At 56.6% G+C, this 27,861-nt stretch overlaps 3 protein-coding genes across 3 annotated transcripts; 1 reads left to right on the forward strand and 2 right to left on the reverse strand.

Annotated features, from left to right (window-relative positions):
• Positions 1–12,862: 12,862 nt before the first annotated feature.
• Positions 12,863–14,516, reverse strand: BESB_007240 (IgA-specific serine endopeptidase; the record flags this gene model as incomplete). Its single annotated transcript, XM_029359478.1, has 2 exons — positions 12,863–13,553; positions 14,188–14,516. 2 exons carry the CDS (start codon positions 14,514–14,516, stop codon positions 12,863–12,865), a joined length of 1,020 nt encoding a protein of 339 aa, XP_029222391.1.
• Positions 14,517–18,335: 3,819 nt separating this feature from the next.
• BESB_007250 (DnaJ domain-containing protein) lies at positions 18,336–22,228 on the forward strand (the record flags this gene model as incomplete). The annotated part of the gene is made up of 8 exons (XM_029359479.1): positions 18,336–18,496; positions 18,757–18,896; positions 19,339–19,559; positions 19,832–19,985; positions 20,261–20,419; positions 20,805–21,032; positions 21,619–21,676; positions 22,057–22,228. 8 exons carry the CDS (start codon positions 18,336–18,338, stop codon positions 22,226–22,228), a joined length of 1,293 nt encoding a protein of 430 aa, XP_029222392.1.
• A 756-nt stretch (positions 22,229–22,984) lies between these two features.
• On the reverse strand, positions 22,985–27,838 carry BESB_007260 (AP2 domain transcription factor AP2XII-2; the record flags this gene model as incomplete). Its single annotated transcript, XM_029359480.1, has 1 exon — positions 22,985–27,838. The coding sequence occupies one exon, from the start codon at positions 27,836–27,838 to the stop codon at positions 22,985–22,987; it is 4,854 nt and encodes a 1,617-aa protein (XP_029222393.1).
• Between the last annotated feature and the right edge of the window lie 23 nt (positions 27,839–27,861).

The following is a 27,861-nucleotide window of genomic DNA, read 5'->3' on the forward strand; positions in this document are numbered from 1 at the left end:
AGGTTAAGGCGAAGCACAACGTCCGGCTTCCCAAGCAAGCGTATGCTGACTATGTTGCTCATTTCACAGCCTGAGCAGGCGGTGGCACAAAGCAGGGGATATACAAGCAGCAACGTCCGGCGGCAGCTACAAGCTGGGAGGCCTCCCGCATACAGCCACGTGGTGCCCGCTAACGCCAACGTAAGTAAAGGATAGACTAGTACGATAAGATACAGGCCCGCCCGCATGGTCGCGGCAGATTCGACACACGGCACCACACACCTAGCGTCCCACAGACGCGAAGTAGCAAGAAGACTGCTGCCGTCGTGCGGCGCCGTGCAAGCTGGTAGGCATGTAGGAATGCAGTGTCAAGCAACGGGATGACGACGCCGCGCTGCGGATGAAACCTTGGCAGAGAATCCGTGGACAGCCGCCGGCGAAAAAATCGGGGAAGCTGTCGCTCCGTCGTAGCGTCACGTATTCCGTCCCATGCCAAAACGCTTACCAAGGAGGGCTGCTCCAGGATTCAGAAGAAGCATCAGTACTAGGGTGGAAATGCAAAGCAGACAAGCGATGAAGGGAGAAGAGTTGCGCCATGCTCAGCTCGGAACACAGGAGCTGCCTCATAAAAATTTGGCGCACTCGCAAGTCTCAGGGAGGTTGTCATACAAAATGTTACTGTCGCGGTGCTGTGCCCGAGCACACACGTCCACCGCAAGCGCCTCAAGCAAGTACCCAACTGGTTCTAACCCCATATGCGTGCAGTTTGGAGTCCAGAGTGGAACTGTGGCTTTCGTCCGGAATAACCGCGGAACGCCACCGGCGGGATGGGAGGCAGTGAGATACCTACCAGGTTCACGAGCTGAAGAGCGAGAGCGTGGTGAAAAACCGCTCGACGAATGGAGGAAGAAGCAGAAGGCCGGCAACCGTCTGCGTCTCTTCGTCCCCTCTGCTTGGCTTCTCAAGGCCCGTCTGTCTTAGCAAATAGTCACGGTGAGCGCCTTCCTCGCTCCGCCCAGCGTTGGTGCATGCTGTTGGCTGAAAACGAGTCGAAACGGAATTCCTAAACTGAAACTCGCAGTGCGCTTACGAACTGGTTCACCTGTAGAGAAGAAGTGCAAAAAGAAGTGAGAGACAGATGAGGACGCAAGAAGATAGCCTCCATTGGGCTAAGTGCAACCTTCACGCGGTAGTGCGCCTACAGGTAACTGAACATCGCAATGCAGCCGCACGCGTACGCATGATCCCCGACGGAAGCGCAGGTGCGTGTACGCTGCTGCCTTGCTGTGCGTGTGAAGACGGCGGAGTTGCAGCCGTTCCGCCAGTAAGCGTCCAAACGGATGTTCTCGAGCACTTTGAAGCCGGCTCAGGGGGGTGGTGCCCCGGCCTCAAGTCGTTCCCACACACAGCCGAAAGTGGGCTACCACTCTGATGTACGGAACTGTCAGGAAGGCCGATTCTGTTGTATTCCTACAAAGACAGCCGAGCCGCTGGACCTGTGTTGTGGATAACGGGAGAGAAATCAGAGAAAGAGCGGGCTTGAGGTCCCCCCGAAGAACATGGATCACAGTGGAAAACGAAGGCGGAACGTCAGCGGCGGGCATAAACCTGCAAACGTGGGTCGTGGGATGCAGGTACAGTGATTACTGCCACAAACGAGCAGGTTCTCAAAACACGCAGCGTAACTGCGACAGCAGGAGTCGAAAGTTACGTGTGTCTGTGGCGCCAGGACTTCCGCGGTCTTCAAGGAGGTCAGAAGCCCTAGGAGAAGGAGCAACGCATGCTCAGACTCACGCAGGAAATCCATCAGCGGGTGCAGCGGGGACACAATTCGGCCAATCATAAGGAGGCGACGACCGCAACTAGGATAACGTGTAAGACATCTATGATATGGAAAGCATTCGCCACGTGAAGGAAGACAACGAAAGTCGTATCGTCAACGAAACTGCCGTGATAAGTTTGAAAACTCACGCGTTTGAGCTGAATAGAAGCCCGGAAGAACCATACGTGTAGTACTTATGAAGTCTGCGAATCCCAAAGAATCGAAACAGCTGCAAGCTTCAGCCTACATATGCCAAAACACGCACACGTCATCTTGATCACTCTGCCCCCGACCCCCCTCTTAGCCTCTGCGAAAGCGTTGAGAGGCATCGCATTCTGCTGCAGACACGGCGACAAGAGGGATCTACGGACGGCAAAGGACTCTGCGAAGCACCTGCTGAAAGTCGCGGATCCAAGAGCGAGAAATCACGCCGGCTCAAAGACTCACAACCTCCTGTCCAGAAAGAAGAGCCGTGACGTTCTTGCCTGCATGGAGGCACCTTTGTTGGTAAACACCCACGCAGGCCAAGGCTCGTGCGTACGGAAGGGTAAACTGCAGATATGCGTAAGCAGTGCTTGGACATCTGCAGCTCGCGTCGCTTTCCTGCGCAATCACGTGCCGGTCGAGTGAGACGTACGGGCTGACGAGGGCAGGGATAAGCGAGGAGATGCCGCTGTCCGTTGACTGCTCCGAAAAAACACTCTGGTGCAGTGGACTGCTAGTGTCCGAAGTGCTTGGCTGGGTCCTGGGTCATACCTGTCTACTGAATGTCTCCCTTGGCGCCGGTCGAGCGGCAACCCCCGTGGCAGTGGGCAGCCGTAGGCAGGGTGCAAAATGGCGTGTGCCGCATGCACAAGCGCAGGCGTACAAGCACGCAGAGCAGCAACAAAGATGCACGAAGTGTAAGACAACGAATGGGTAAATGCCTATCAATATGGAAACCATATATCAGTCACTTCCGCATCTCTGCGTGTGAACCAGATGTACCCATGCACATGGGCGCATGCATGTATACGCCTGTATGCGGGGTGGGTCGCGGCGCAACACTTATTCATGTAAAGAATGGAACGAACGTATCGACCCGTCTCCCGGGAATGAGTATTTGTGACGTACTGCAGCAGCTGGCTGCAGTGTGGCGCGTGCGGGAGACAAGCTCCTCGCCATTTGGATGCTTACAAGCCTCTGTAAAATGGAAGCCACATTCGAAGTAGAAAAGGTCCTGACATCCGCCCACCGTGTGTTCAGTCACTGCCGACGCCAAAAAAATCGTGTTTCTGACCTAATGTTACGCATGCGGGTATACGTTTTGGCATGTCTCTTCCAGTACGATGCACTTGGCGTTTCACTCAACGGGCGCCATGGAAAGGCTGCTTTTCTGTCTCGCCACTGCGTATCCGCAGGGCAGCAACAGATGCGCCCTTCTGCGGCCACTGTGGGTTCCTTGCCCTGTCTGTCCTCTGCTGTCAGACTTTCATCACGTTCCAAGCAGGATGAAGTCTCCGCTACACACTCTCCCCATTATGTCGTAACAACTGGATGAGAGCAGGGCCGGAGACAGCCCGTCGCAGGCCGTCTCCTGTGCGCGGCTGAGCGAGGTGTGCCGCAGCTACGCCATGACGGGCTTGCTGCGGGGCTTCGTTTTCAGAGGGCGACACCTGGCAGCTGCGCACCGCTCAGCAGAAAGCGCTTTCTTCTACAAATAACTCTCGCAAACCAGTGGCGCTGGCGAGCTGGCACGAGCGACAAAATGGCACCAAAAAACGGATGCTCTCGCTGAAGTCGAGCCGTCGGCCTTGGCTGCAACGGCAAGCCACACGGCAGTCTCAAGGTCTGCCGGGGGCAAGACGCGGAAACGTGGTTCAGCTGGCCTCTCCCCGGTCTGTATCTCTCCTGGCGGCGCTAAGCGCACGGATCACTTTGTCTGCCATATGTACACAGTCACGCCTCTCACTTTCGAAACGGACGTCTGCAGAAAACTTTGGCAGGCTCTGTCAGGTGAGCACACGTATCACCCGTCCCTTTTCTTTGTTGTCATGCTTCACCTGCTTGTGAATGAAACTCTAACCCCGCCGCTAGCTCCCTCAGCTTACCAAACTCTCCTGTACAAATAGGGAAACAGAGAGACAGGCTAACGACTAAGAGAGAATGCAAAAGGAAGGCGCGAAGTGCACGCTCTGCCGCAGTTCGGACGTGCTGAGCAAACTCCCAGCTTTCTCTTGCAGTCGTGTGAAGCCACGTCGAGGTGTCGCTGCATCTCCCTCTGTCTTTACAGCGCCCGCGGCCAACACACAAACCTGGCTTTCCTAGCTGCGCTCTAGTCCTGTGAAGTTTCTGCGGACACCTCTCACCACCTGACCCTCCAAAGGTCTACTTACGAGGGAAGTCGCCTGTGAGCAACGAGAAACGAGCCGCAAGAGGCGGCAATGCTGTCTTAGCCCCGTGTGCTACGTCGACAGCAGCAACCGCTGAACCCGCTACTTGACCCTTCAAGTACTGCTGAACGCCAATGGAAGCTAAAAGCTGTGTGATGTTCGCCTTCAGCTGGCACATAGCCACGTGCATCCTACCGGCGATTTTCGGCGACCGTGGCACCGGCCCGCCGCGTCACAACGCTAACACAAGACCGGCAATACAATTAGTCTCGTGTAGAAAGGTTCGCCGTATGCATCCCTTCCGTTTTCCCCCTCCCTCAACGTCATGCTGGGTGCCCGCAGCAGGGCGCCGTTACCGCATAAATGTTGAGCGTACTTTCTGGGAGACATGCAGGCCACTTGAAGCGCGTAAAGTGCACTTTCTGCTTTGCACACCATTCGCTCACCAAACGGAGCCAATCACTGTCGGATTCCACTATCCCTGGATGCAGGTGCCACGGAAGCAATGCTGCTCTCCAAGTGTGTCGGTGCCATCAAGCTGACGGAAATGGCAATCTCCGCGGCTCTCCGCGCCGCCGACAACTTACCAGCTGAAGATTGAAATGGTGAAGACGGGGAAAAAAGGAACTGTATCAGTAGCGAATCATAACGAACGCGTTCGTTCTAACTGCCTGTGCAACAGCATACAGCATACGGTGTAAGACGCAGGCGGAACTGAAAACTCTAACCGCGCCAGGACCGAGGGTCTCTCTCGCGTGCAGGGATCGGCAAAGCGCAGTACTGAATGGCCAGCACCGCCCGATGTGTTTTTAAGTCTCGTGGTTTTTGTGGACTAACGAGGTGCGGGGGAGGCACAAAGATGCTCCAAGGTCTGCCGACGGCGGACCTGCACGCCATACCCGAGATGTCGACTCACGACCTGTGGAAAACCGAGAAATCATACATATTCCAGCGTTTGCAGAACTACCACATAATGGGCACTTAGTCCTTTTGTAGGAGGGTGCCAAGGTGTTCGTTGGTCTGAAAACTACCCCAACCACAAGCTGCACCTTTAACTTCTCAAAGTGTAATCTCAGGTGCTGGTGATTAGCATCTAGATTTCCTTGCTACCAGAGCGCTCGCTAAACCGGTTGCTCAAGCACATGCTCAGTATGGCGTTGGTTCAAAGCGAAGGAGACTGGGTCACACGGGAGTGCTGCATCGCCTGTCTTGCCACAGTTCGCCTTCTCCTCAGTTTTTAGCTTTGCGTAGCACCACAGCTCCACCAACCTCGGGTGCGCAGTGGCTCATTCCCTATGGCTCGACCCACTCAAATGGTGAAGACGCGAGTCTTCAAGAGCTTACGTTCTGAACAAAACACACGGACCAAAAAATAGAGAGAAAAAGGCTTGTCCTAGTAGTCGCACTGTCCCACTTCCCGTTTGTCTCGCTCTCCAGAAACACAAATCCTGTGGCGACGGCGCTGTATTTTGTCTGCGCAAAACGTCTTTGGCAGCCGGTCGGTACGTCTCCGGGCCTCGCTCGACCCTCCAAACGTCCTTCTAATCTCGCAAGTGTCTTCCTCAGCGGGAGCTGCAATGCGTCATTTCAGCTGGGCTGATCGTGTGCTCTACGCAAATGACTTACGTGCTAGTTACGGTAGTCCGGAGCAGTCGGCGCATGCATGCAGTTTACACCACGAAGCAGTTGCTGCACCGCGAGTTCTCGCGGAGTGTCACAATCGTTCTCGCAGACTAAGGAGCTGGCAACCTTCGACGCAACAGACAGCACGTTTCTCATGCGCGCGGGCTTACGGCCTGGATATAATTGGCGGCACACCACGACCAAAGCAAAAAAGGTTAAAGCACGCACAGCTCAAGGCAAGCAGACGCCGTGCTACATCAGTGTAGCAAACCTCCGCTCACGTGAAAAAGTGCGCCCGAAGCACAGAGCGGGAGAGAACTGCGACGGAAAACGAAATCAGTCTTGTGCCCTGCCTTTCAGCTGCGCACTACGGACCGACAGAGGGTGACACGCTACGATCAATAAGGCGCAGGATGCTGGAGCAGCGGTATAGGAAAAAAATATTAAGGGACTTACGATCTGAGAGGCAACAGGGGGAGAAGAGCGGGAAAGAGCGATGTTCAATCTGTTTTGTCGCAACAGACTACCTGAAATTGATAAAGGGAACGGCTGAATTCCATCGGCAACGCGACGCTCGATATTTGAATGTGTTGGACACGCAGCTGAACGTTATTAGTCTCTACAAACACCTGGGTGCTTACCATCTGAGGGAAAGTGGTGACAAAGCGAAAACGAGAAATTTTTTTTTCGACAGTTGATACGATTTAAGCAGGCGCGACGTAGTGATCGGCTGAGCAAGCGTGTTAGGATCAGGTCTACACCGTCAGAATGGCGGGCCTCAGACAGCATTTGCTCTCGGTTCTCAGGGTCGCCGAAGTCGCAGACTGCGTGTGCAAAAAGGCTGAAGCGTAGGCTTACCAGCTGAGCAGAGAGGGGGACACAGCAGTAAGGAGCAGGAACGGTTCTCGAGTTGAACTACTGAGCAAGCCCGCACGCTCGAGCGGCGGGAGGGAAACCTCTGCCAGCTAGGAAGCAGTAGACAATATGGCTGCAGCTAAGAAGGAGTAGACAATGTGGCTGCTGACGTCGCATCATACACGTACATATATGCGTATATCCATCAGGAAGAAGCGCATTTGCACGCACGAATGCCTGACTGCGGTTGCCTAGAAAACAGCGCTCAGATCGAACTACGTGCATTCGTTATCCACACACATGCGTGGCAGTGCATCCCAGCAAGCCTATTTCTATGGACCTATCAAGGCAATCTCCAGTAGCAGCCTTTGTCATATGCCGATCGGTAATCCAGTTTGGTTCCAAGGCTGTCTTCATATCCAGGGGCTTACACTCTGTGGAAAAAAAGCGCAAAGAAAACAGCCGCGAACGTCTCTAGCTGAAATCATCGGAGGATAACGTGTCGGTCACTGCTTCCAGATGTCTTGGTGAATGGCCTGCACTATCTTGGGCTCCACTCCATGTCTCCATCTACTGTGAATCTGCACGATTTGCATCTTGCTCGCTGAGTACTTCCCTCCCAGCTTTTCCCGCGTGTCTGAGGTATCGCCACTACACCTCATCTCTGAGGAGTAAGCCTGAAAGGACGTACAAGCTGGATGGCAGGGCGTCAAGGACCGGTTGTCGATGAAGCCCAATGAGAGTTGGATCTCCAGCACACTCTCTGCAGTAGCTATCACCAAAGGCACTGCGCTGTTGGGGCAGAAGAACCAGAGTGCTGCGAAAAGAAGTGGGATCTTACGGACTGAGAAAAGAGACGAAAGCGGTAAAATAGCAGTGAGCGCGGGGACCCCCTCAGCGCGTATAGTTTTAGTCGCTGTGGTTCCGGAAATCTGGAGAGGAGCGACTAAGCGCGGTCAGCAGCAATCTTGTCAGCGAGACGCGCATCTGAGGCATCAGAGAAAACCGACAGGCAAATGTAAGCTCAGAAGTCGACGTCTCTACGCACCAGAATACCACAAGGGGTTCTCATGATGCAACAGTGGCGCTGGGCTGGGTGAGTTGCGGACTTGCCCGCATATAAATCGGCGCCGAACCGCGGAGACGATACACGCGGGTTGAGGCATATACAGGAGAAAGAAAACGCGAAGCACCGAGTTCAGGCGGCCTGCGCGGATCAACGATTGTTGCACGACAGCGAGAATCGAGAACGAGGTAAGTGAAAACATAGTGAAGGCCGGCAAGCTATGATGGTGAAGTACAAACTGAATCGGTTGTGCCGGATGGACCTGATATGCAGAGAGCGATGTTCGGCTATGTACGCGTTTATCGTAGCTTACAGGCTGAGTGTGTCAAATTGTGGAGAAAAGGAAAGGTTCGACAGCCACAAGAGACGTTTTACAGGCATCTGGCGCGGTCGAACGCATTCCACTATGAATTGAATCGTAAAAGACCGCAAGCAGGCTGGCCCCAAGCGGCATGACACCAAGAAAGGCTACTGTGGAAACCTAGTGTAAACCACGGCGACGAGAAACGCCGAAATTTTTGTTGCGCTTCAACTTACGGGCAACTGAAGGAAAGCTCAAACGGGAACTAAACGGATAAAGAGTGTGACGGGCGCGCTTGACAGAGAAAGTTTGTCTGCATCCGTCCCGGTGCCTTTCCACTCGTGCTCAGGTGTCTCGTTTTGCTGCACACAGGCATGTCCTCGGCCTCCTATCCTTCACAGCTGCATACCTAGTTTTCCGCATCTGCCCTTCCCCTCTCCTGGTCAGTGTCTAACCGCGGCGACAGCCGCAAAAGGCACGTTCCCGCCAACGAACGCGGCGCATCTTGTCTCTTCTGCGATCCATCTCTGATTCGTGCCCTCTACGTCTGGGACGTACCGACGACAGGGCCGCGAGGGTCGCAGCCTTACCGCCACAGCAAAACGAAACGGGGGGATAGCGGAGAATGAGAAAAGCGGGCTACCTCATCTAGGCCTTTGACGTCCGCGAAGAGGCCAGCCCTGGTGGACAAAGCTGTCGATTGAAAAACGCTACATCGCGTGGGCGAATCACTACCGGGCACTCTGGGAAGCCTGGTCGTCGGACCGAGCTGAAGTCCTCTTGAGGCTCGTGCGACCCTGCAGCTTACACTCTGCAGATGACAGGAAAATGGAAGCAAAGAAAAAAAAGGAATCAGCACAGAGTGGCAAACAACCTGCTTTTCTCCTGGCGGCAACGATCCATCTGGGTGCTGAGAAGAGCAAGAACCGAGGGCTAGGAGTGCACGACTTACAACCTGTGCGGCGGAGGGGGTTGCGGAGAAGTCCACTGATGAAGGACAAAGCACAGAACCGCCCTGCTAAAGGAGGTAAGCGCCAAACTTTGCATAAGCGTGTACTTGAGAGAGAAAAAGATCTAGAGCGCGACAGCAGAACCTGCCTGACTACACTCTTTTGGCTGCGAGCAACGCCGCGGCGTGCAGGCACTCCAGGGCTGAGTGGGGTGCTGTTTGCTGCAAAGCTCCGGCTCGCCACAATGCCTTGGGTCCGGCTGACAGCCTGGCCGCGTCCGCGTCAGTCTCTTCGGGGAATCGTGCTCCGCTCGTCTGCCCCGTGAAGAGCTTACAACCTGTGAGGCAACACGGGTTGGAAGAATTGGTCACACAGATGATTCGGTCTCGAAAAATGTTTTGCCTCCGCAACGAACCCCAAGTCGTGAGGCTGCCTTCCGAAAGGAGTGGCGACTGCGGCTGCTGGTGCGTTCCCGTTCAACTTTGGCACGGAGCTAAGGCGAAAGCGAGGGCAGCCAAACTACACACGTTTGACTCCTCTGGAATGAGAACCGACGACTTGAAGTTCCGCGTGTCGTAAAAGACAACAGAGGCGCCAATGTATTCATGTGTCAAGCTGCCTGGGTGCTTACAGGCGGTCGCATCTGTAGACGACAGAAGCATTTCACACACCGGCCGTGAGCATGTTGCCGGCCCTTGTCGTCGACACAAGCGCGCCAACCTTAGGAAATCACAAAGCTGCCTGTCACGGTCCCGTTCGTTCCGACTGGTGAGTCTGCTTACACATGAATTCGTGTGTAGATATAAAGATATCAATATATATGCATTGCTTTTCCCTCACGCACGTTAATATGGATTCATTTGGTGCCCTTGTCTGTTTCACGTCTGCAGAACGCGGGTGTTACCTGAGAACGAAGTATTTGCATCAAATCGCTCACCTGAGGGGGCTGAAGAAGGAAACGAAGAAGGGGGCAAAGATCCAATAGAGGGAGACAACGTATTAGTAGCTTCACCTGATTCGCGTTCTGTCCCGACTAACTGTGCCATCGCGTATCTACGCTATCTTGCTGATCTGCGACATACCAACTTGAAGAACTGTATGAAGAACAAAACAAGTCAGAGCGGTACAGAGGAAGGAAAAGAGCTCCTTCTTACCCCCCTTCCTCTACAGAAAAGATTCCAAAAGCCAAAGGATGCACGCTGGCGTGTAGATGAACATGCGTGGACTAACGCCGGGGGGGTGGGCGCATATAAAGGCAGAAGCTCATTTTAGGTCTAGGCGAGCCAGCCCGTAGGACGGGATCTCAAGGGTGCTTACGAGCTTTCTCTGCGGAAGACAGATAAAGGGGTGGATCCAAACGCAGTGTCCGGCGGGATAGAAAAGTTGCTTGAGAAATTATGGAAAGGGCGGAGTTTAGCAGCGGCGAAAGGTCCGAAGGCTTCTCAGGGTACGATCACACGTCGAGGTGAACATCGCCATCGTGTGGAAACGGCGCGGCCGGGACTCTAAGAGTAAGAGCTACGGCTTTTAAACGCCCAAGCTGGCTCTCAACACATACAGACCGCTAAAAGGTATTTCTACGGAACTAACATAGCCGTCGCTGTCGTTTGCTTCCGCCTCGAAGAAGTCGAAGTGATTTGTTCATACTCACGTGGGTAGATTGCAACATGCGAGTATGCTTAAATGCGCACCGAGCACAACGAAAGCACCACGCTACTTCGCTTCGGCTGACCCGCACACGCGCGGTGAGCGCGGCTTGCCCTGACGTACGATTTGGAAGCTCTGAAGGGAGCAAAGGCAGAAATACCCAGCGGCATGCGAGTCAACATCCGAAGAATTCAGAAAGCCAGATCGGGACGGGTGTGTGTCACGTTGTGAAGAGTTGCCGCATGGTGCCGACCGAATAGACGAAGAGAAGCAATGCACGCGTCCAACTGGCCAGTCGTTCCCAGAAAAATTGTCTGTTTGATTACATTCTGCAAAAGAGGATACTACGGAGTCCTCATGCTGACACCATGCGACAGCTTCTGCGCACCTGCATGCTGGGTCTCTTGTGAGCGCAAGCATACTTGCGCATGTGTGCGCGTGTGGGCGGCAGGCCGGTCTCGAAATGCAACTTACGAGCTTGACGATCTGAGAGCCGAGCGCATGCGAAGAACGAACTCTTGTGCAGGAGCGCGCATGCAGGCAGACGCATACACGGGGGATGCAACCTGGCCTAGAAGCTGTAAGCAAACGCCCGTTCCTCCAGAGCTCCTCCTCCCAATATCAATGCTGTCACGTTGAGCTGCTACCGGTGCTGAAACACCACCGAACGAAGGAACCGAAACACCTCCGCCCTCTCACAAAGATCCCAGGCAATCCGCAGCACTGCCTGGCGCTCACCGCCTGGGCGACCTGTTGTACATGTAGAAACACGGACTCCGCGACGGTTTGAGCACTCGGCCTCCTCTCCTCAGCGAGGTTTGAGCTGTTCGTTGTATGGCGTCTCGTGGAGGCGTTGGCTCGTCGTCGTGCTAGGCCGGCATGGTGGATCGGGCTGCTCTGAGAGTTGCATTCCCTCCTCCTGTTTCTGCGTTGTCTCAGGCGAGCCCTCCGGGTTTCCACGAGTCCCGACTACCGTAGCTATGCAGAGTTTACGCATCACGTCAACTTTCTCCCCTCAGCAACAGCAGTCTCCGTTCACACCTTTGGCATGCTTCTCACCAAATGGGACTGGCAAGCGTGGCAGAGAGAGGATAAAAGGCAATGTTTAATCAAGCAGAAATACCGAGACAAGCAGCTCAGCGGCAGCAGGATGGCACGGCCATCAGAGGGTAAGAATGCGAGGAACTAAGGGGCTGAGGTAGAAGGTAGCATGCACCCCGCGGGCAAGTGCGACCCTAAACCTTAAACAGTAAGGCTGTAGAAATCCAACGGAGCGTTTAGAAACCAGCAAGGAGAGTGTGCCGGGCACTTCCTGCGATGCTGCACCACGGACGGGATCAAACAGGGAAGAGCAGTTACACCGGAGCAGCTGTCTTCCCCTCCCTCTCTTCAGGCCGCATTCATCTTGTCATTCCTGCACGGCGATGTCGCGAGGGGGAGACATCAGTTTCCCCCTTTGTGATGAGTCGCCCTTACGGGTCCTCGGAGCTGTAAAGTATCCAGCGGGACAGGGGAGCGAAACACGAATACAACGCCGCACTCGCTGCGGAGCAACAAAACGCTTCCGCCTCAACCGCTTCAGGCTGCGAGCGGTCCGTGCGTGTTTGCCCAGTGTGGAACCAGACTACGCGATGCCATAGCTGACGCCGCATGCGCCATTTGATTTCGGGGCTCAAGCGCCGACGCCGCGCAAAAAAAGACACGCCGTGGGCAATCGTGGAAACCGCCAGAGCCCGCTCTGCTCTCGAACGTACCTGCTGTAAGTAGATTGGGAAAAAGGCAAAGATACCAACGCTGGTTGCCCGCGCGGCCGCCCCAAGGCTTGCCGATGAGGAATGTTGCCGCGAACATGTTTTCCCCCTTCGAAAAATATTTGAAAGGGGGGCCGAAAGGCGAGGCAAGACCGAGTCAAGCAGCAAGTCGGAGTCTAGAAAGGCTCCGGTGGAACGTGAAGTTGCGTCTACGATAGCTTACGGTGGTATTCAGGTGAAACCGAAAAACAAACACCACACTCAAAAGTTGCGTCCTTCTTCGGAGTGAATTCAGGCAGTGGGGGGTGACACACGCCACAAAGAGCAAACGCGTATCTGCTGGCAGGCGTGCAACAAGCGCGGCGCCCTAACGAAGGCGGAGCCCATGGAGCCTCCCTTCGCTGGGCAGTGGCGTTGCTTTCGCGGGAGGCCGTGATGCGATCTACACGTACACCGCTGCATCCCGTGTTTGCTTCTGCATCGATTCGACTGTTTTTTACGGGCCGAGAGAATCCACCACGCAGCTAACAGAGGGACAGCCTACAAGGTTTTGCGTGGCGTGTTCAGCCCTGTCGAGCAGCTTGTCGGTCTTTGCCTGCTCCTCTGCGAGATCTGTTGCCTTAACTGCTGCCGTCGGCTCAGCTGCTGCTTCCGGCTCAGCTGCTGGTTCCGGCTCCGCTGCTGGTTCCGGCTCAGCTGCTGGTTCCGGCTCAGCTGCTGGTTCCGGCTCAGCTGCTGATTCCGGCTCAGCTGCTGGTTCCGGCTCAGCTGCTGATCCCGGCTCAGCTGCTGATCCCGGCTCAGCTGCTGGTTCCGGCTCAGCTGCTGGTTCCGGCTCAGCTGCTGGTTCCGGCTCAGCTGCTGCCCCTTCCTCCTCTGCGAGCTCGACCTCCACTGGCGTCTCCGCCTCCACAGCTGTTTCTTCCTCTGCCTCAGCTGCTGTCGCGGGCGCAGATTCACTCTCCATGCTCTTCTCAGCCATCGCCTCAACTCTTTCGCGCTGCTGGGATTCCTGCTCAAGCATACTTTCTACTTCAGAAAGCATGTCGCGAGTGCGGGCGGCCTCCTCCTCGGTGATCGGGGCCTCAAGAGTCTTCGCTCTGTAGCGCAGGAAGCCCGCGATGGCGAGCAGGGCAACACCGATGACCAGCCCTCCTTGGAAAAGTTTGGCGAGTCTGTTCACGCGCCTGAGAGTCGGAGAAACGAACGAAAAGCCGAGGTGAGGCATTCGCGGCTCCTTCCCAACAAACCCTCAGGAATGTTTGATCAGTCCAGCGTACGTTTCAGCGCTATATGCAATTCCAGGGACGCTCAGTGCATCGTGTTGTGCTGGGCCTTCCAGGCAGGCACGGCCGTCTGCGCCGAGGGCCCGCACACCCGTCGCCTATGAAGCATGGGATCGCGGCGCTGTGCAGGGAAGTGGAGACAACGCGATTTCGAAGGAGATAAATTAGGGGAAAAAAGCCGTCGCCCACATCTGGGAACCACGGTGTGCGCTTCTGCAGACTGCAGGCAGTGCATGCGATGAGGGTCGGCAATCTGCGGAGGAGCGCGAGCGAACCTCCCGCTGGCTGAAGGTGCTGCCAAGCGACACGTGGCGCGAGATGGTCAGCGCGCGAGCCCGGAGACGGAGAGTGATTCAGGGGGAGCAAACTCGAGTCGGGGAGAAGATGTGTGGCGAACTCGGCTGCCGACGCGAGGACAGTATTGAGGCTGCTGTCCCCGCGTAGAGGTCGGCGAATGAGGATCCCCCGCGTTCCATCGGGCGCTGTTGAATCTCGAGATCATCATCTGAGGGGCACCGCAGCAACGCGAGCTTACTTTTTCGCGGCTGCGGCATCGAGCTTTTTCCGGGCAGTCTGCGTGACGGTGCTTTCCTCTTCTTCTTCGTCAGGAGCGTCGCCGTCGAGGACCTCTGCCAGGTGATCCCCATATCCGTCGCCAGAGCCCATAGCCATGACGAACTCGTTTGTCAGCTGGTCCATATCCTCTGAAGAGGCCAAATGCTCTACCTCTAAGGCGTCTTCCCAGACCTGCTCTTCAACCGAAGAGGCGGACGGCAGCGGCGCGAGCGCCAGGAGGAGGCAAGACAAAGCGAGGACGACCAGCGCCCTTCGAGAGGCCGCGAAGAGTGCCTTCTGGCGCGGCATCTTGCCAGCAGGTGCTACACAAAAGAACAAAGCGAGAACAAAGAGGCAGTCAGAGACAAACGGGAGCGACGAAGCGGTCCCCCTCCTGGCGTTCGAGATGAGAGACCCTAGGAAAGAGAACCTGCTTCCACTTACTTCACACTTTTCGCCGATTTCTCTTCCGTGTATCACGACAGGCCGAAGTTTTAATAGAGGGTTTTAGAGTTCTCGAAATTCTCTGAGGCAGAGGTAAAAGCAGCGTAGTCACGGAACAACGACCTCGCATTTGTCCCTTAACGCGCAGGATGACAAGATCGTCGAACCGCGCAGGCCGCGGCGTTGCCGACTGCACGACCCCGATGGCGCGAGAAATTTCCCGTCTACGGGGCGCGAGGAATTCCTCAATGGGTTTTTACAACAGGGCAGAGGGAGTTTTTTCCGCTCCTTCGAGAAGTTTAGAATCTTCGCTCCGAGGTGAAAAGTGCCTCTTTCCGTATGAGTACCTCCCCGTCGGAAGGAAGCGATTTTATAAGGCGTGCGAGTTTTGTTGAACGGGGCAAAACTGTCCCTTCCGGGGTTCGAGCCACCAGCCTCAAACGGGGAGCCCCGGCGAGGAATCACCTGATTTCATCGAGTTTGCTGCTTTGGAGAGTGGCGCAGTCTCTCCTTATAACAATGTAAATCAGCAGCCGTCCCCTCGGCGTGGAACTGCAAAGACGGCAAGAAAGAAGGCATTCCACTGCCCGAAGCTAAGCCGCAGGCAGCTGTGTAGAAACGCAGGAAGGACAAATCTGTAACTCCGCCGGTCCCGCAAACTCCATTCCTGTATGTTTGACAAAACAACTGTGAGCGAAGGAGGCAGGATGTCTATTGGGGCAGTGGGTCTCTCTTCAACCTCCTCTAGTAGGGGCGAGCGGTTGGGTAGTAAGAGACGGAGCGGGGTAACCGAAAGGAAAGAACGATGTCTCCACCGTTCTTCATCGTTCTTCTCACATCGCAGCACGGAAAACCCACTGTCGTATGTACTTGGTTTTGTCCTAGGGCACCGTCTAAAAAGACCCCGCCAACGGTGCCTGGTCACACAGCTTAGGTCTGGAGAAGCCGAGGTCAACACCCGTAGTGGCAGGTTCCACCCCTCAGCGATAAGCTCTGTAATCCAATGGAAAAAGCGAAAGGGAGCTAACAAACCTGGGTAGGCCTGGTACGATGAATGCGGCGCCTTCCGCTTGATCCTACCGCTCCTGTGTTCGCGGGCGTCGCCTGCCAGGCGGCTCCCTCTGATATCGATTAGGTATCACAAGGACGCACTCTCTCTTACGGCGGCGTGGCTAGAGCCCCACACAGCGTTCAGAAATGCACCCTAACAGGCTGGTCTCCGATATATTGTTGAATACAGCGAGTGCACGTGAGTGAGGACAGGGATGCTGTTGTCTGCTGTAAGGAGCTCCTCATCGGCAGCCGGGTTCGAGGGCAGCACGTTTTGTTTTCGGTGGCAGCACGGCCTTCCCGTTCACTGGAGGCTCCTCCCAAAGTTCGACACTGTAACAAGCGGGACTGGCAAGTGCGGTACACTCACACACGAGAGCCGTAGATATAGAGGGGACGCTGCCTCGAAACGAAACGGCTACTTCTTCCCGACTACATCAGTTAATACAACGACTGTAGAAGGCCTACGGTATGAGCCCACTTCTGGATCCCCTTGAGGAGTTCAGATTCTTCCACACTGCAGATGCAAATGCTGCTACTAGCTGCAAACGAACCGCACCAACCAGCATCGCGAGGCTTAAACGTCGTTGTGGCACGCGTAGCCGTCTCGAGATGGCTTCCTGGAGAAAACCATATGAAAATAATATCCTGCCCCAGAGCTCAGCTTGAAGATGAGGAGGCTGCCGATGCACGGCGCTGAGGTTTAGCACCTGCCGGTGCCGGGCGTCTAGCTGCTCAAGTAGGTCGAATGGGGAAGAACCTGGATGCGGTCAACGAAGACCTTCAAGATCTAAACCAGAGATCCAACTCACAGTATATACTCCCCAAAAAACCGGTCAAGTATTTTAGAGCTTTGGGTTCGGGATACTATGGCGCGGACAACGGGACGTCTTGAGGCTACACTGTGCACGGTTGAACAGGTATGTCATTGGATCAAAGGATGTAGTAGCTGATAAATAAGATGACGCTCGCGGCGGAGAGGAAGTCTGAATGCGATGTTGTCCACATCTCGAAGTGTATCTGTGTGCTATCCGCTCGTTCATGGCGGTACACGAGCAGCTGCGGTGGCGTTCTGGATAGTCGACGCACAGTGGCGTCCCTCCAGCCACCGCCCGCATATGCTACTACATATGCCGGCGGGGTCGCCCACGTCCAGGAAATTGGAACCGCTGCGGGCACACTTGTCCCCGGTGACTCAATCAGACTGTTTTCCGAGTCAGGTAAAACGTGGTGTGTCGAGAGAGCGCAGTATCCGTGCCCCCCCTCTCCGTCTGTCCTATTTGTAGCTCTCTTTTATCTGCCGGGTATTACAAGATATTGTCTGACTGTGTACGGGGATGGCCGCGTGCTTCGTGTAGTACCCACGGATTGACCCGAAGAGACCAATCCTCATCTTATGCGATGGGGTCGCTGATATGGAATCGGAGTGGCCATTTGCACGCACACACCCATTAAAAAATGTCAATTTGCTGTCGTTCACTTTCGGTTGCATTCCTAGACAGGTCGGAGCGTGGCTACGAAGGGATTTTCGGCATGTTTCGGATTAGCAGGGGCCGCTACCAGGTATGCAGATGCGATGTCGTCCTACTCCCGGAGAGTCCTCTTTGCGTGGCGCACGTGCCCGGATTTCGAAGAGGATGGGGAGCCTAGGAGAACCCTAATGTGTTTCAAGGTTTCCCAACGGCGTAGCAAGGAGCCAAGCCTTGTGTCCTGTTCGTAATGGAATCTAGTGCTTCGAAGAAATCAAGCAAAGAAAGTGCTACGTCCGCTGGCTGCAAGTGACCTAGAAAAGAGCAACCAATAGGTTCGTGCTGGCGAAAAAAGGTGCATGTGTGTCCCCTAGGCGAATCGGGGCCGACTGGTAGGTGGAAGGTCAAACCTGATACCGTAGGAGAGCACTTTTCGCAGCGCAACAGTCAATAAGTCCTGATGTTGCATGCCTCGAGTACACCGGAAGTAATTTTCTCAAGGCGCGCACTATTCAGACTCCCTTGTGCAAACGGCTGAAAGCGAGGAGGCGAAGGCCCGCATCCAGCGGGGATCAGCTTTTACGTGGTCCTGCTCAGGGAAGTTCGGCGCGCAGAGCTTTTTGGACTATAACGCTTTGCACACGTGCATCTATCTGTTTTGCATTCCACGTGGTACAGATCACTCTGTTGGGTCCGTGCTCGGTGAACGCTGTCCAAGAGAAACGAACAGCTAAGCTCACCATCTCTGTAAGTTTTCACATGCTCATTAATTTTCCCCACAAACGATAAGTTGCCTACCACACGTCCTCTATCATCGCCAAGGCGAACGCCGGGTAACCAACAACGATGTTGTCACAGCCGAATAGGGGAACAGAGCCACAGTGGGTTAGACAAAACAAGCAGTCGTGCAACTCCGTCCCAGAATACCCTCCCCGGCGTCCTGCCCAGGAGGCCCGGAGTCTGTGGTTAACCGTGGCGGTTCGCGCACACGCTGAAAGAGACGGCTGGCTTCAGTTCGCTCCTTGTTTTTTCCACATTTGCTTGCAGTTGACTACTCTGACTCTCTCGTCTGCCGCGGTTTTTTCGGGTGAGCATACAAGTTATCTCCTTTTTCAAGGCTGTTCTCCACTTGGCAATACCAGCTTCCGTCTAAAGGAACGCGGCGATGAAGAGCGGAAAAAGACGTGCCCCATGCGTCGGCTGGCGCACTGTCTGCGTCTGGGTGATAGTCGCCGGCGCATCAATGATCTGTTCTACTACAGCTCGCATGAGTGATGGGAGTGCCGAAAAACCTGCAGACTACTACTCCGTTTTGGGGATCGGCAGGTGAGCGAGGCGAAAACGTTGACGCGTGACACACCGCAGAGAACATTTTCGCAAAACCAAGGACCATTCCAGAACATGGGCGGGTCAGCACGAATTTTGTGCCGCTTCGCACGTGGACGATCCACTGACCTCGTGCCCTACATACCCATTTCAGCACAGAAAGCCCTTCACGAAGCTTGGGTATTTCGTTTGGATGCGTTCTCCCGAGACGTGAAACTCAGCGCCACTTCTAAAGCGCCTGACCAGTGCCCTGTTCGCAGACACGCGAGTTCTGCCGAAGTCAAGAAGGCGTATCGCAAACTCTCACTGGAAAACCATCCCGACAAGGCCAGCGCAGATCAGACGTTCGCTGCTGCGACGAGATTTCACGCGATTACCGAAGCGTATGAAGTTCTTTCCAGTAAGTGTGCATGAAGCCCAACCGGGGAGGCCGCCACCCGCAACATCAGAAAACGGAACTCTGCGTTTCAGGATGTGAAAGGGGGTCAGTTCTTGATATTTAGAAACGTGTTACCGTGCACTCATATTGACGTCGAATACCTGTAGCTGTCTTCAAGCGTTCTGGGCCCAGGCACTGAAACTCAACAACAGATCGGCCGTCAGTAATAAAACGCAGGAAACTCAAGTCGGCTGCGATCCACATTTGTGCGTCGGAGCATGAAATCTTATCCGGTGCTGGATTCCCTCGAAAACTGTTCTCTGCTGTGAGGGATGGTGGTGTCAGCGTCCTCTAACCCCACATACAAGATCTCTCCGGTCAAATTCCGCCGCACAGGGGCGGTGACCCGGTGACCCGAATCGCCTTATCCTATCTCTGTCATTGTGACACTCTGAGGCTGCAGAAATCCACACCCGACGCCTTTATGATTTCTATGGGCACGACTTCCGCCACATGGAAGGCTACTTCGAAGAGCTGCCGAGACGTGGAGGGCGTGAGCTTTACAGATACAAAAGAGGCGTTTTTCTTCTCTATGAGCGGAACCTGGAGGGCCTGTTGGCGCAGTCGAGATACACGTGGATCGTTACTTTCGTGCAACCTGGCTGCGGAAACTGTGAAAGAAATGTAAGCAGTAAATATCACCGCGACGGAACTTGCCCGTCACATCGGCCTGCTTACCAGGTGGACCCTGGCGCCTGTTAGAGGGTTGCAAGGAACAAATCATCTGGGGGGTTCTGCCCAAGTACCTTCTTCTTTGTATCTTCGCATTTCACTCCTCAAAAGAATCTGCTTACCCTTATCGAAGTCAAGATCAACAGGGTTTTTTCTTTCCCTAAAATGTGCCTCAGCCGTTGCGGCTCTTCTACGTTGTGCGGTTCACGCTCTCGCGTTTTTAGGTTCCAATATACACCCACCTCGGAGAAAAAACGATGCAGACCGACAACATCCGCCTGGCAGTGGTGAATTGCCTGATGTCAAATCTGTGTCACTACTTCAACATCCATCATCTGGGCCAAGTCTTCCTCTTGCCGCCTCAGCAGGAAGGCGGGGGTACGTGTTTCTAGCTGGACTCTGGACTGCGGGCACCTGGCGTTTTCCTTCAGCGATAAAGCAGGCTTCAGGACTGAAGCCAGCCAGCGAAGTGTCGACCTTTCTATGAGAACGTCGACTTCGAGTTGAGTCGTTCTGTCGTCAGCTTCACTGTGTCGATCCTTTATTGCTGGCTGCATGCGGGCGTTGCGGCCTTCTACTACTGCCATCTGGCTGCTCCAACGAGGCCCCTTTTCCACCGTCCCAGTTCTGTCTTTTCCTGTGCACGTGTGCAGGTTACTGGGACAAACGCGAGTATTCGGGTCCGCTCATCTCAGATCGAATCCTGCAAGCGGCGAAGCAAATTCCACCGCCCAACATGAAGGAGGTTGAAAGCGACAAAGCCGTGGAGAAACACCTAGCGGCCACCCTTGGTGTCAAGCGTCCTGCAAGTTGTGAGCCGCATGTATGATGACCGTCGCCCTGTTCTGTCGCTTTTTCCGACGAGCGCGCGGCCGGCAGGTGGTGTCTCTGCCTGTCGGTCGTCCCAGCCAACAAAGGCCGCGAAGCTCTGTAGTTGTCTCGCTCTCTTCACGTGATTCGCTTTATCCACAGTTATGTCAGGCCTGAAGCGCATGCCACACATTTGCGAGTTGAACACTTCGGGAAACACGCGGTGTCCTGATTCGCCGCCTCTGCTCCCTGCGCATTCGGACTGCGCTAAGTCGCGAGGCCATGTCCGTTAGCAGTGACCGGTGTGCAGTCCATTTTTGCCGAGTAAATGACCATAGGCACAACTGAAGCAGGGAGCTTCCAGATCTTTGGCTCTGTGATTTGCAGTGCAGCAGGTGGCGGCGGCTGATGCTGCCTGGCTAGTGGACTACTATAAAGCGTCCTGCATGGCTTGTCGGCGCATCAAGTCGGAGCTGCGGCAGGTCTCGCATCAGCTCCGCGACAGGCTGACTATTTCTTTCGTCAACTGCGGTAAGCGCGCTCGTCTCGCGTCTCTGAAGCAAGCCGATGGTGCATCCGTCTGCCTGCCGAAAGGGGCATCGCGGGCGTGGGTCGGTAACCGCGAGACACCTACAGCACTCGTGGCCTCCCACCCCTCCATCCGAAAGTCGGAGCTTGCGTCGTCCGCCAACTGCAGGCGAAAAGAGTTGTACGAACTGAGGAACCCCTGTAGGCTTGCGCAGAATTGGTTCTTGTTCCTTCTTTCCCCCATGGCGGCCCTGAGTAGAGGATGCGATCCTATGTGTGTAGAGGAGGGAGGGAGGGGAGAAGACGAGCTGAATTGGGAAGTCCTTGAGAACATAGAAAGGGTTTTTTGAAGACGCCCTTTTTCCAAAAACACATGCCCAAGATCTTTCGAGATGCGCGCCACTTTTCTCTCGATGTGCAAGTCTACAAGTTCCTGAAGAGGGCACGCCGGCCTACAGGCCTGTGAAGTATTACAGCCATTGAGCCCATACCCTTTTGCGAGCGCCTTCCTAGGATAGAAACGCCGCCGCAACACTCGGCAAACTCGGCCTCCACTGCCGTTTCCCCCGTCGCCTGGGAGGAACGAGACCATCCACGAATTTGCCGATGAGCGCCAGGTGTCTCCTGCACGATTTGCGATTTGCCTGTGCTTCTTCGTTCTCCCACGATTCAGACAAACACGACTGCGCAGATGTCCCATACTTCCCTTACGCGCGATTGCTAGTGAAAAGGTGAGTTTGTCGGGGCGGGGCTTGCAGGGAGCGCCTCACCCTTCGACTCCATGCATCGACGGTCACTTCGAACGAGCGCGGCCTAGGTGCTGCGTGGGCGACTTCACATATTTTCACTCGCCTGCGGATCTACTCGCCGCAAACTTGTCTTGTGTCGGTCCCCCATGGTATCGGGAAAAAGGCGCGTCTGTCGCTCTGTTAAGGACCGAACGAGACTACCGTGGGCAAGCCGCTGGTTTCGCAGACCCCCGCGAGCGACTCTTGCGAGGAAGTTGAGAGTTCAGTGTGTGGCACGACAAGACGCGCGACTCCGCACCCCAGCGCCTCTCGAGACCAGCCTTTTCTACGTAGGCGTGTTTTTTTTGTCGCTTTGCATGCAGTCATGACGGCTCAATCAACCAGGTCCCCGTCGACCTTCGAGACACGTCAGAAGGCGGGGCGGCGGGGACGGCAGCTACTGTCGCCGTTTCGATTCTGACGCATCTTCTACATCTCCCGCGTCAGTCCGCGTCAACGACATTTCCCTCTTCTGCACGGTCTGAGGAGTTCTAACGCATTCCGACCTTGCAGCGCTTGTCAATCGAGTGTTTTTTCTCGCTACCCTGTCTAGATCTGCGCGCTCCTTCGCGAAGGCTCCAGCCTCCACAGCCGTGCACAGCCTATCCGTGTCTTCCCCTTTGTTCCTCTACTCGTCACTGCCGTCATCGCATCGCTCTAAAACAGCTCTCCGCCAAAGACATCCTGCTTTATGGTGTGTTTGGGGATCCCTGACAGCCATACGCTCTTTTCGTGCTCTGCGTGTTGCTTCGAGCTCTCTATCCGCGCCCCTCGGGGGGGCTCCACGACCAATGCGACAATCTGCCAGGCCTTTGCTTGGAGAATGAATCAATATGGTTACAGTTGCATGTTTCGTTCGTTGACAATCGAGTTAAGATCCGATAAAAACCACTTGACCAGAGCAGGCCACTCACTAGCCTCTGATCACAAGTCTGCCACAGAACAAAAGACGAAACACACCGACGATTCTATGACACACACTGGAGTGCAAAACTCGCTTCCCCGCGCGTGGATGTGCCAAAATAGTGAAATATACTGGATAATGCTGCAACGCGGAAGTTGACAATTTCGGCGATTCAGAAGACAGCATTCGCCAGTGTCCCACTATCCACCGGCCGCCACCGTTGGTGGGCTGCAGAAAGAAATCCGGGAGCTCTTTAGAGCACAACTCACTACACATGAAGACACACTGACCTGTCACGCATACCACTGGAAAAAGCCATACGGAACCTCGCGGGGTGACTATCATTTTTAGCCGGAAAGGGAAGGGACAACTTGCATATGTGCATCATTCACCTCGGGGATGACCCCGAGCGAGGCGACGCTGTCGGCTGCCTCAAGGCCGACAGCCGCAGCGGCCAACGCGTTGGAGAGCGTTCTCTCCACGTCTCCGTCCAAGGGGTGACAAGCCTGCAGGCCTGCGTCAATCCTGGCGGTCGCGGGGGCCAGCGAGGGGAGAAGACGAAAAAGGTGCTTTTCCATTTCCTCGGAGAGCCCGGGGACGAACGGAGAAGTCACAGGCGAAGCGACAAGCGACCGAGTTGCCCCAGCCGCTGCAGGCGCAGCTTTGCCGCGTTTCTGCTTCTTCCTGCTCGGCTGAGAGTCTGTTTGGTTACCCTGGGATCCGCCACCAAGGGGGAATGGCGCGTGGCGCGGAGGCGTTTCGCACGCGCCTGCATCGCAGAGCGACTCACTCTCCTCGCCGACTCGAGTTCCCTCTTCCTCCGTTTCCGCTTCTGTCTCGGCGTGCTCGCTGGCGTCGTCGCCCATGCCCCGCTTCGTTCCTTTGAGAATGGCCAGCATATCATCGAGAGAGAGAACCGAGACGATGCGGAGGCCGCCGGATCCGCCGTTTCCTCGGCGGTGCCCGGTGCCTCCAGACTCGCCCGATCCCTGCGATGAGTCCTCGGCACCGGCTTGCGAGGACGCGGAGGCACTGTTGCCGCTGCACTGCAGACCGTAGAGTCGGTTCTTGATATAAAATGCCTCGATGCGCTCCAAAAAGAGCCGAGGATCGGAGAAGAGAAGCCGTTCCTTTTCTTCTCTCTCAAGCAGCTCGGGTGTCGCCTGACTCGCGCCGGAGCCTCCATCGCTCGTGGCGTCGCTGACGCCATCGCCTCCAGCCCCCGCGCAGCTCCCGGGGCTGCCCCCTCGGGCACCGCCGTTGGGCGACAGCGCTCCGTCTCCGACATGACCTCCAGAAAGCATCCACGCAATCGCGCGCGCCTTCGCCGCTTCGAACCCGAGGCGGGCACAGCTGAAGGACCGTGACACACGCCGGCCGGCGCCTCCCGAGCCTCCGCCTGAGCTGCCGCTGCTGTTCCACTGAACTCGCCACAGCTTTTTGTAACTGTCAAAGTAGATGCCCTTCACCGCCGACCGGACGCTGCTGCTGGTGCTCGCCACAGGCCCGCGAGAAGCGCCCGCGCCCACCGGTCGACGTGCGCCTGCCGCACCCGCTGCATTGCGGCCTGAAGCCTTCTCGTCTTGGCAGGCCTGAGTCGCTGGGCTCGCGCTCACCAAGTTAGCGCTTCCTCCTCGACTGAGGAGATCTGGAAGGCTGCTGGAAGCTTCCGGAGCGTCGGACCACGCCTGGCTTGTGGGCTGCTCGACTTCCGCAACCGGCGTCTGCGTCTTCGCCCGCTTCCCCCGAACGCCGGCGCCTCCACACGTGGCAGCCAAGAACTCGTCGCAGGATCCGCCCGATGCAACTCCGTAGTCTCTCTTCTTCGACTGAGCGTCATGGGCGCGGGCGGCGCCCTGGGCTGCTGGCATCCGAGCCAATTTCTCCGGTCGCTTTTCAGAGTGGCGCGTCGCGCCCTGTCGCCGAGCGCTGCGGCGCCGCGAGCCGGTCTTCCCGACGGCCTGGACACCCCCGACCGCGGCCTGGGCTCCAGCGCCTTCAGCGAGCCCACCGCTGAGAACCGGAAGATCCCGAAGACCGACGCTCTCGTGGACTGCCCAGACTCCGGAGAGCGCAGACTCTTCGAGCGGAACGGGGGCGAAACCGGATGCGACGCCCAACTCTGCCGCCGCGAAGTCGGGGGGCTCCTGCGAGGACAGGCGGCTGAACGAGTAGCCGAAAGACGAGGAAGGGTACAGACCTTCATACACGGGCGCTGCCTCTGGGCCGTCTGCGGCGCATGCCCTCTCCTTAGCCGTCGCGCTGGCGCGCGCAGAGCCATCGTCCGCGCCAGGGCCTGGGCAAAGAAGGTTGCTGAGGCTACAGGACACTGGACTGTCGGGGAGAGGCTCTTGGAGATCCACCACGCTATCGGGACCTGCGAGCAGCTTCTCCACAGCGCTCAGCGGCTGCGGAGCCGCGCGTGTGACCAGTTTCTCAGTGGAAAAGGGCGAACAGGACGCGAGGTCGGAAGAGGACGCCGCGCCGTTGTCCTTGAAACTGAACAGAGGTGAGAAGCAAAGAAGCGTGTGGGCGGGAGGCTGCTCCTGCGGTTGGACGCTGCTGCCACAGATTACGGACGCGTGCGGAGATTCCGACCCAGCCACGCCCTGAGAATGCAGGCAAGACTCAGCAGCTGAGTCAGTGTCCGTCGAACTGATCGCGCCGACAGTTTGGCCGCTTCCCGTGCTGCTCTCGCTGTGGCGCCTGCTAGAGACTGTCCACTCTGACACACTCTCTTGGGACCCCTGCGTCGAGCCGTCACCATTTCCGTGAGAAATCGCTTCTCCTTTTCCGTTGCGCACGCCCTCCGGGGAGTCGTGCGTCTGCGATTGCGTTCGGTCCGCATCGCCCCCCCGCTTGTTCAGACTGACGAAGGCCTCGCACGCGTCATCTTGCTGGCTCTCCATCGCCGTCTTTGTCGAGACGCTGCAACTTTGAACGCCGTTCGCGACCGCAAATGCCGCCTCCCCCTCCCGGCTCGCCAGCGCCACGAGAGAATTCGCTTTTGCGACAGGCGCGCGATCTTCGACCGCAGCTTCGAGGGAGGGTTTGAGGTGCTCAGAGAGACGAAGAAGAGCAAGCAGCTCAGATCCGTCAAGGGCGTTCAGGTCGACGTGCTTGAGGATACACTCGGCGAGGCCGCGCGCTGCTGCAACCAGCGAGACCTTCTCCGCATCGTTCGCGCTCGAGGCCGAACCTTGGGAAGCAGCCGCTGCCGTCCGTTGGCGGCACTCGCGGCAGACGAACGACGCCGAGTCACAGTGCTCTACAGTCGCTCGCTCCCTGTTGATCTGCAGACTACTCTGCGGGAGACTGGCTGCGGCGGCCGCGACGGCAGGCGCAGGCCACGCCAGAAGGGCCTTTGCTGCTTCCAGAAAGCTAGGGAACAGCGGACTCTGCCGGAGGAGCCCGAGGCCACACACGCCTTCCGCGCTCATGGCTGCGCGACAGCCTTCTCCACACACGCCGAGGTGAGGCACTGCGCCCAGAGGCTGCTGCCCAAGAAGCTGCAGGGAGTAGATCCCAGAAGACAGGAAGAGGGGATCGTGGAGAGAGCGGAGGTCATCCAGTTCTCTCAACACCTGAAGCAGCACGAGGGCGCTGTTCGAGCCACAGAGCGCCTGTCGCTCTTTGGTGCGCGCGGACAAGCTCGCGGCGTTATCTGCTGGATAGGCTTGGGGGAGACAACAGGAAGCGAAGGAGACCAACGGGGCGAGTATAGACGAGTACACCGTCAGGAGCTCCGGCTTGTCAGCGAACGACACAACGTGGAGCCAGTGCCACCTGTACGAGGAAGGAGCTGCACCGCTCGCCTCCGCTTCCCCCTGTCCCCTGAAGACTTGACTTCCACAGCGCCCCGTAGAACTGTCGCCAGGGACCGCGGCTCTGTCTAGGATCACCTCCCCGCCCACGAGTTGGGCCCCCGTTCTGTGCGCAGACTTCAGAGGAGCGGCCGCAGGCGCGGGCGCCGTGGCTGCCCAACGGGGGCAGCACTCGGCGAGGACGGCCAGAGCTCTCAGGACGAAGCGGAACGTAGCGGTAGACCGGTTGTGGAGCACAGCGAGGATCTCGGGTCGCTGAAGTCGGGCCTCAGACTGCGCGAGGCACTCTTTCTGCTTCTGCAGCGCCTGCGAATTCTGCGGGGCGCTGCCCACTCTCACCGAGCCTTCATTTCCTACTCTGGACGCAGGCAGAGTCTCCTTGCTAGCAGGTGAAGCACATCGAGGCGCCTCTCCCTGTGCACACCGTTCGAGCGCCATGCGGGTGAGCAGTTGAGAGCGGAGACGCAACTGCTGCTGAACCAGACCGGGGGACGCCCGCACAGCCGCTGCAGCGGCGACCGCCCAAAGGTGCCGCGAGAGCGCCCCTGGTGCCGACCCTGACTGACCATCTCGCTGGAGCACCGCCGCCAGAAGTCGAGCTTGCTGAGGATGCTTCGACAGAAGCTGCTGCAGACTCTCAGTTGACGCGCCGACCCTGATCTCGGCTCCCATCGGAGCGGTCGGGGCGTCAGCGGGTCCTCCAGGGAGAGGCGGAGACGCGCACGAGGCTGCCGAATCTGGCTGCTGAGTCAAGAGAGCAAGGTTCGTCGCAGCCGGAACCGAGGTGACGTGGGGCCTTGGAAAGTTTGCCATCGCAGCTTCACGAACGGCAGAAGCTCCAGCAAAGTCAGAGTACTCTCTGGATGCTCGGAAGTAGCTCTCTGCGGATTGATTCGCTGGAATCCTCATGAGGGCGTCCGTCGGGGCGTCCCCCCTGCGAACCACGATCTGTGGAATCTCTCTCCTGATACTGGCAGGAATCGCCTCATCTTCGACAGTCGAGTGAAGATGTGCCTGCGTTTTCAACGCATCACCGGGCGCCGTTGCACAGGTGGTAAGAGGCATATTCACTGGGAACGCGGGAAGAAGCGCAACGCTTGCAGTCGTCGTGCACCGGCTCGGACTGGCGGGCTGCACACCTGGCAACCCATTGCCTGGAGCAGCCAACTCTCCTGAGGCGAACACATCGAACGCTGCTGTTGTCTGTGAAGGTCCTACCGCCGCCTGAGACAGAAGCCCTGGAAAGTTAAGCTTCTGTTTCAGTCCATCGGGGACCGGAGAGTGCTTGGGGAAGCACGGCGGACACCGCGATGAAATCGCACTTCGCCCGTCTCCGGGCAGACACGTAGAGGGCATATGAATGTTTGAGTGCGCCATTTCTGAGATTGCCAAAGGCTCAA

The sequence above is a fragment of the Besnoitia besnoiti genome, chromosome I, assembly GCF_002563875.1.
Source record: "Besnoitia besnoiti strain Bb-Ger1 chromosome I, whole genome shotgun sequence".
NCBI classification, from domain to species: Eukaryota; Apicomplexa; class Conoidasida; order Eucoccidiorida; family Sarcocystidae; genus Besnoitia; species Besnoitia besnoiti.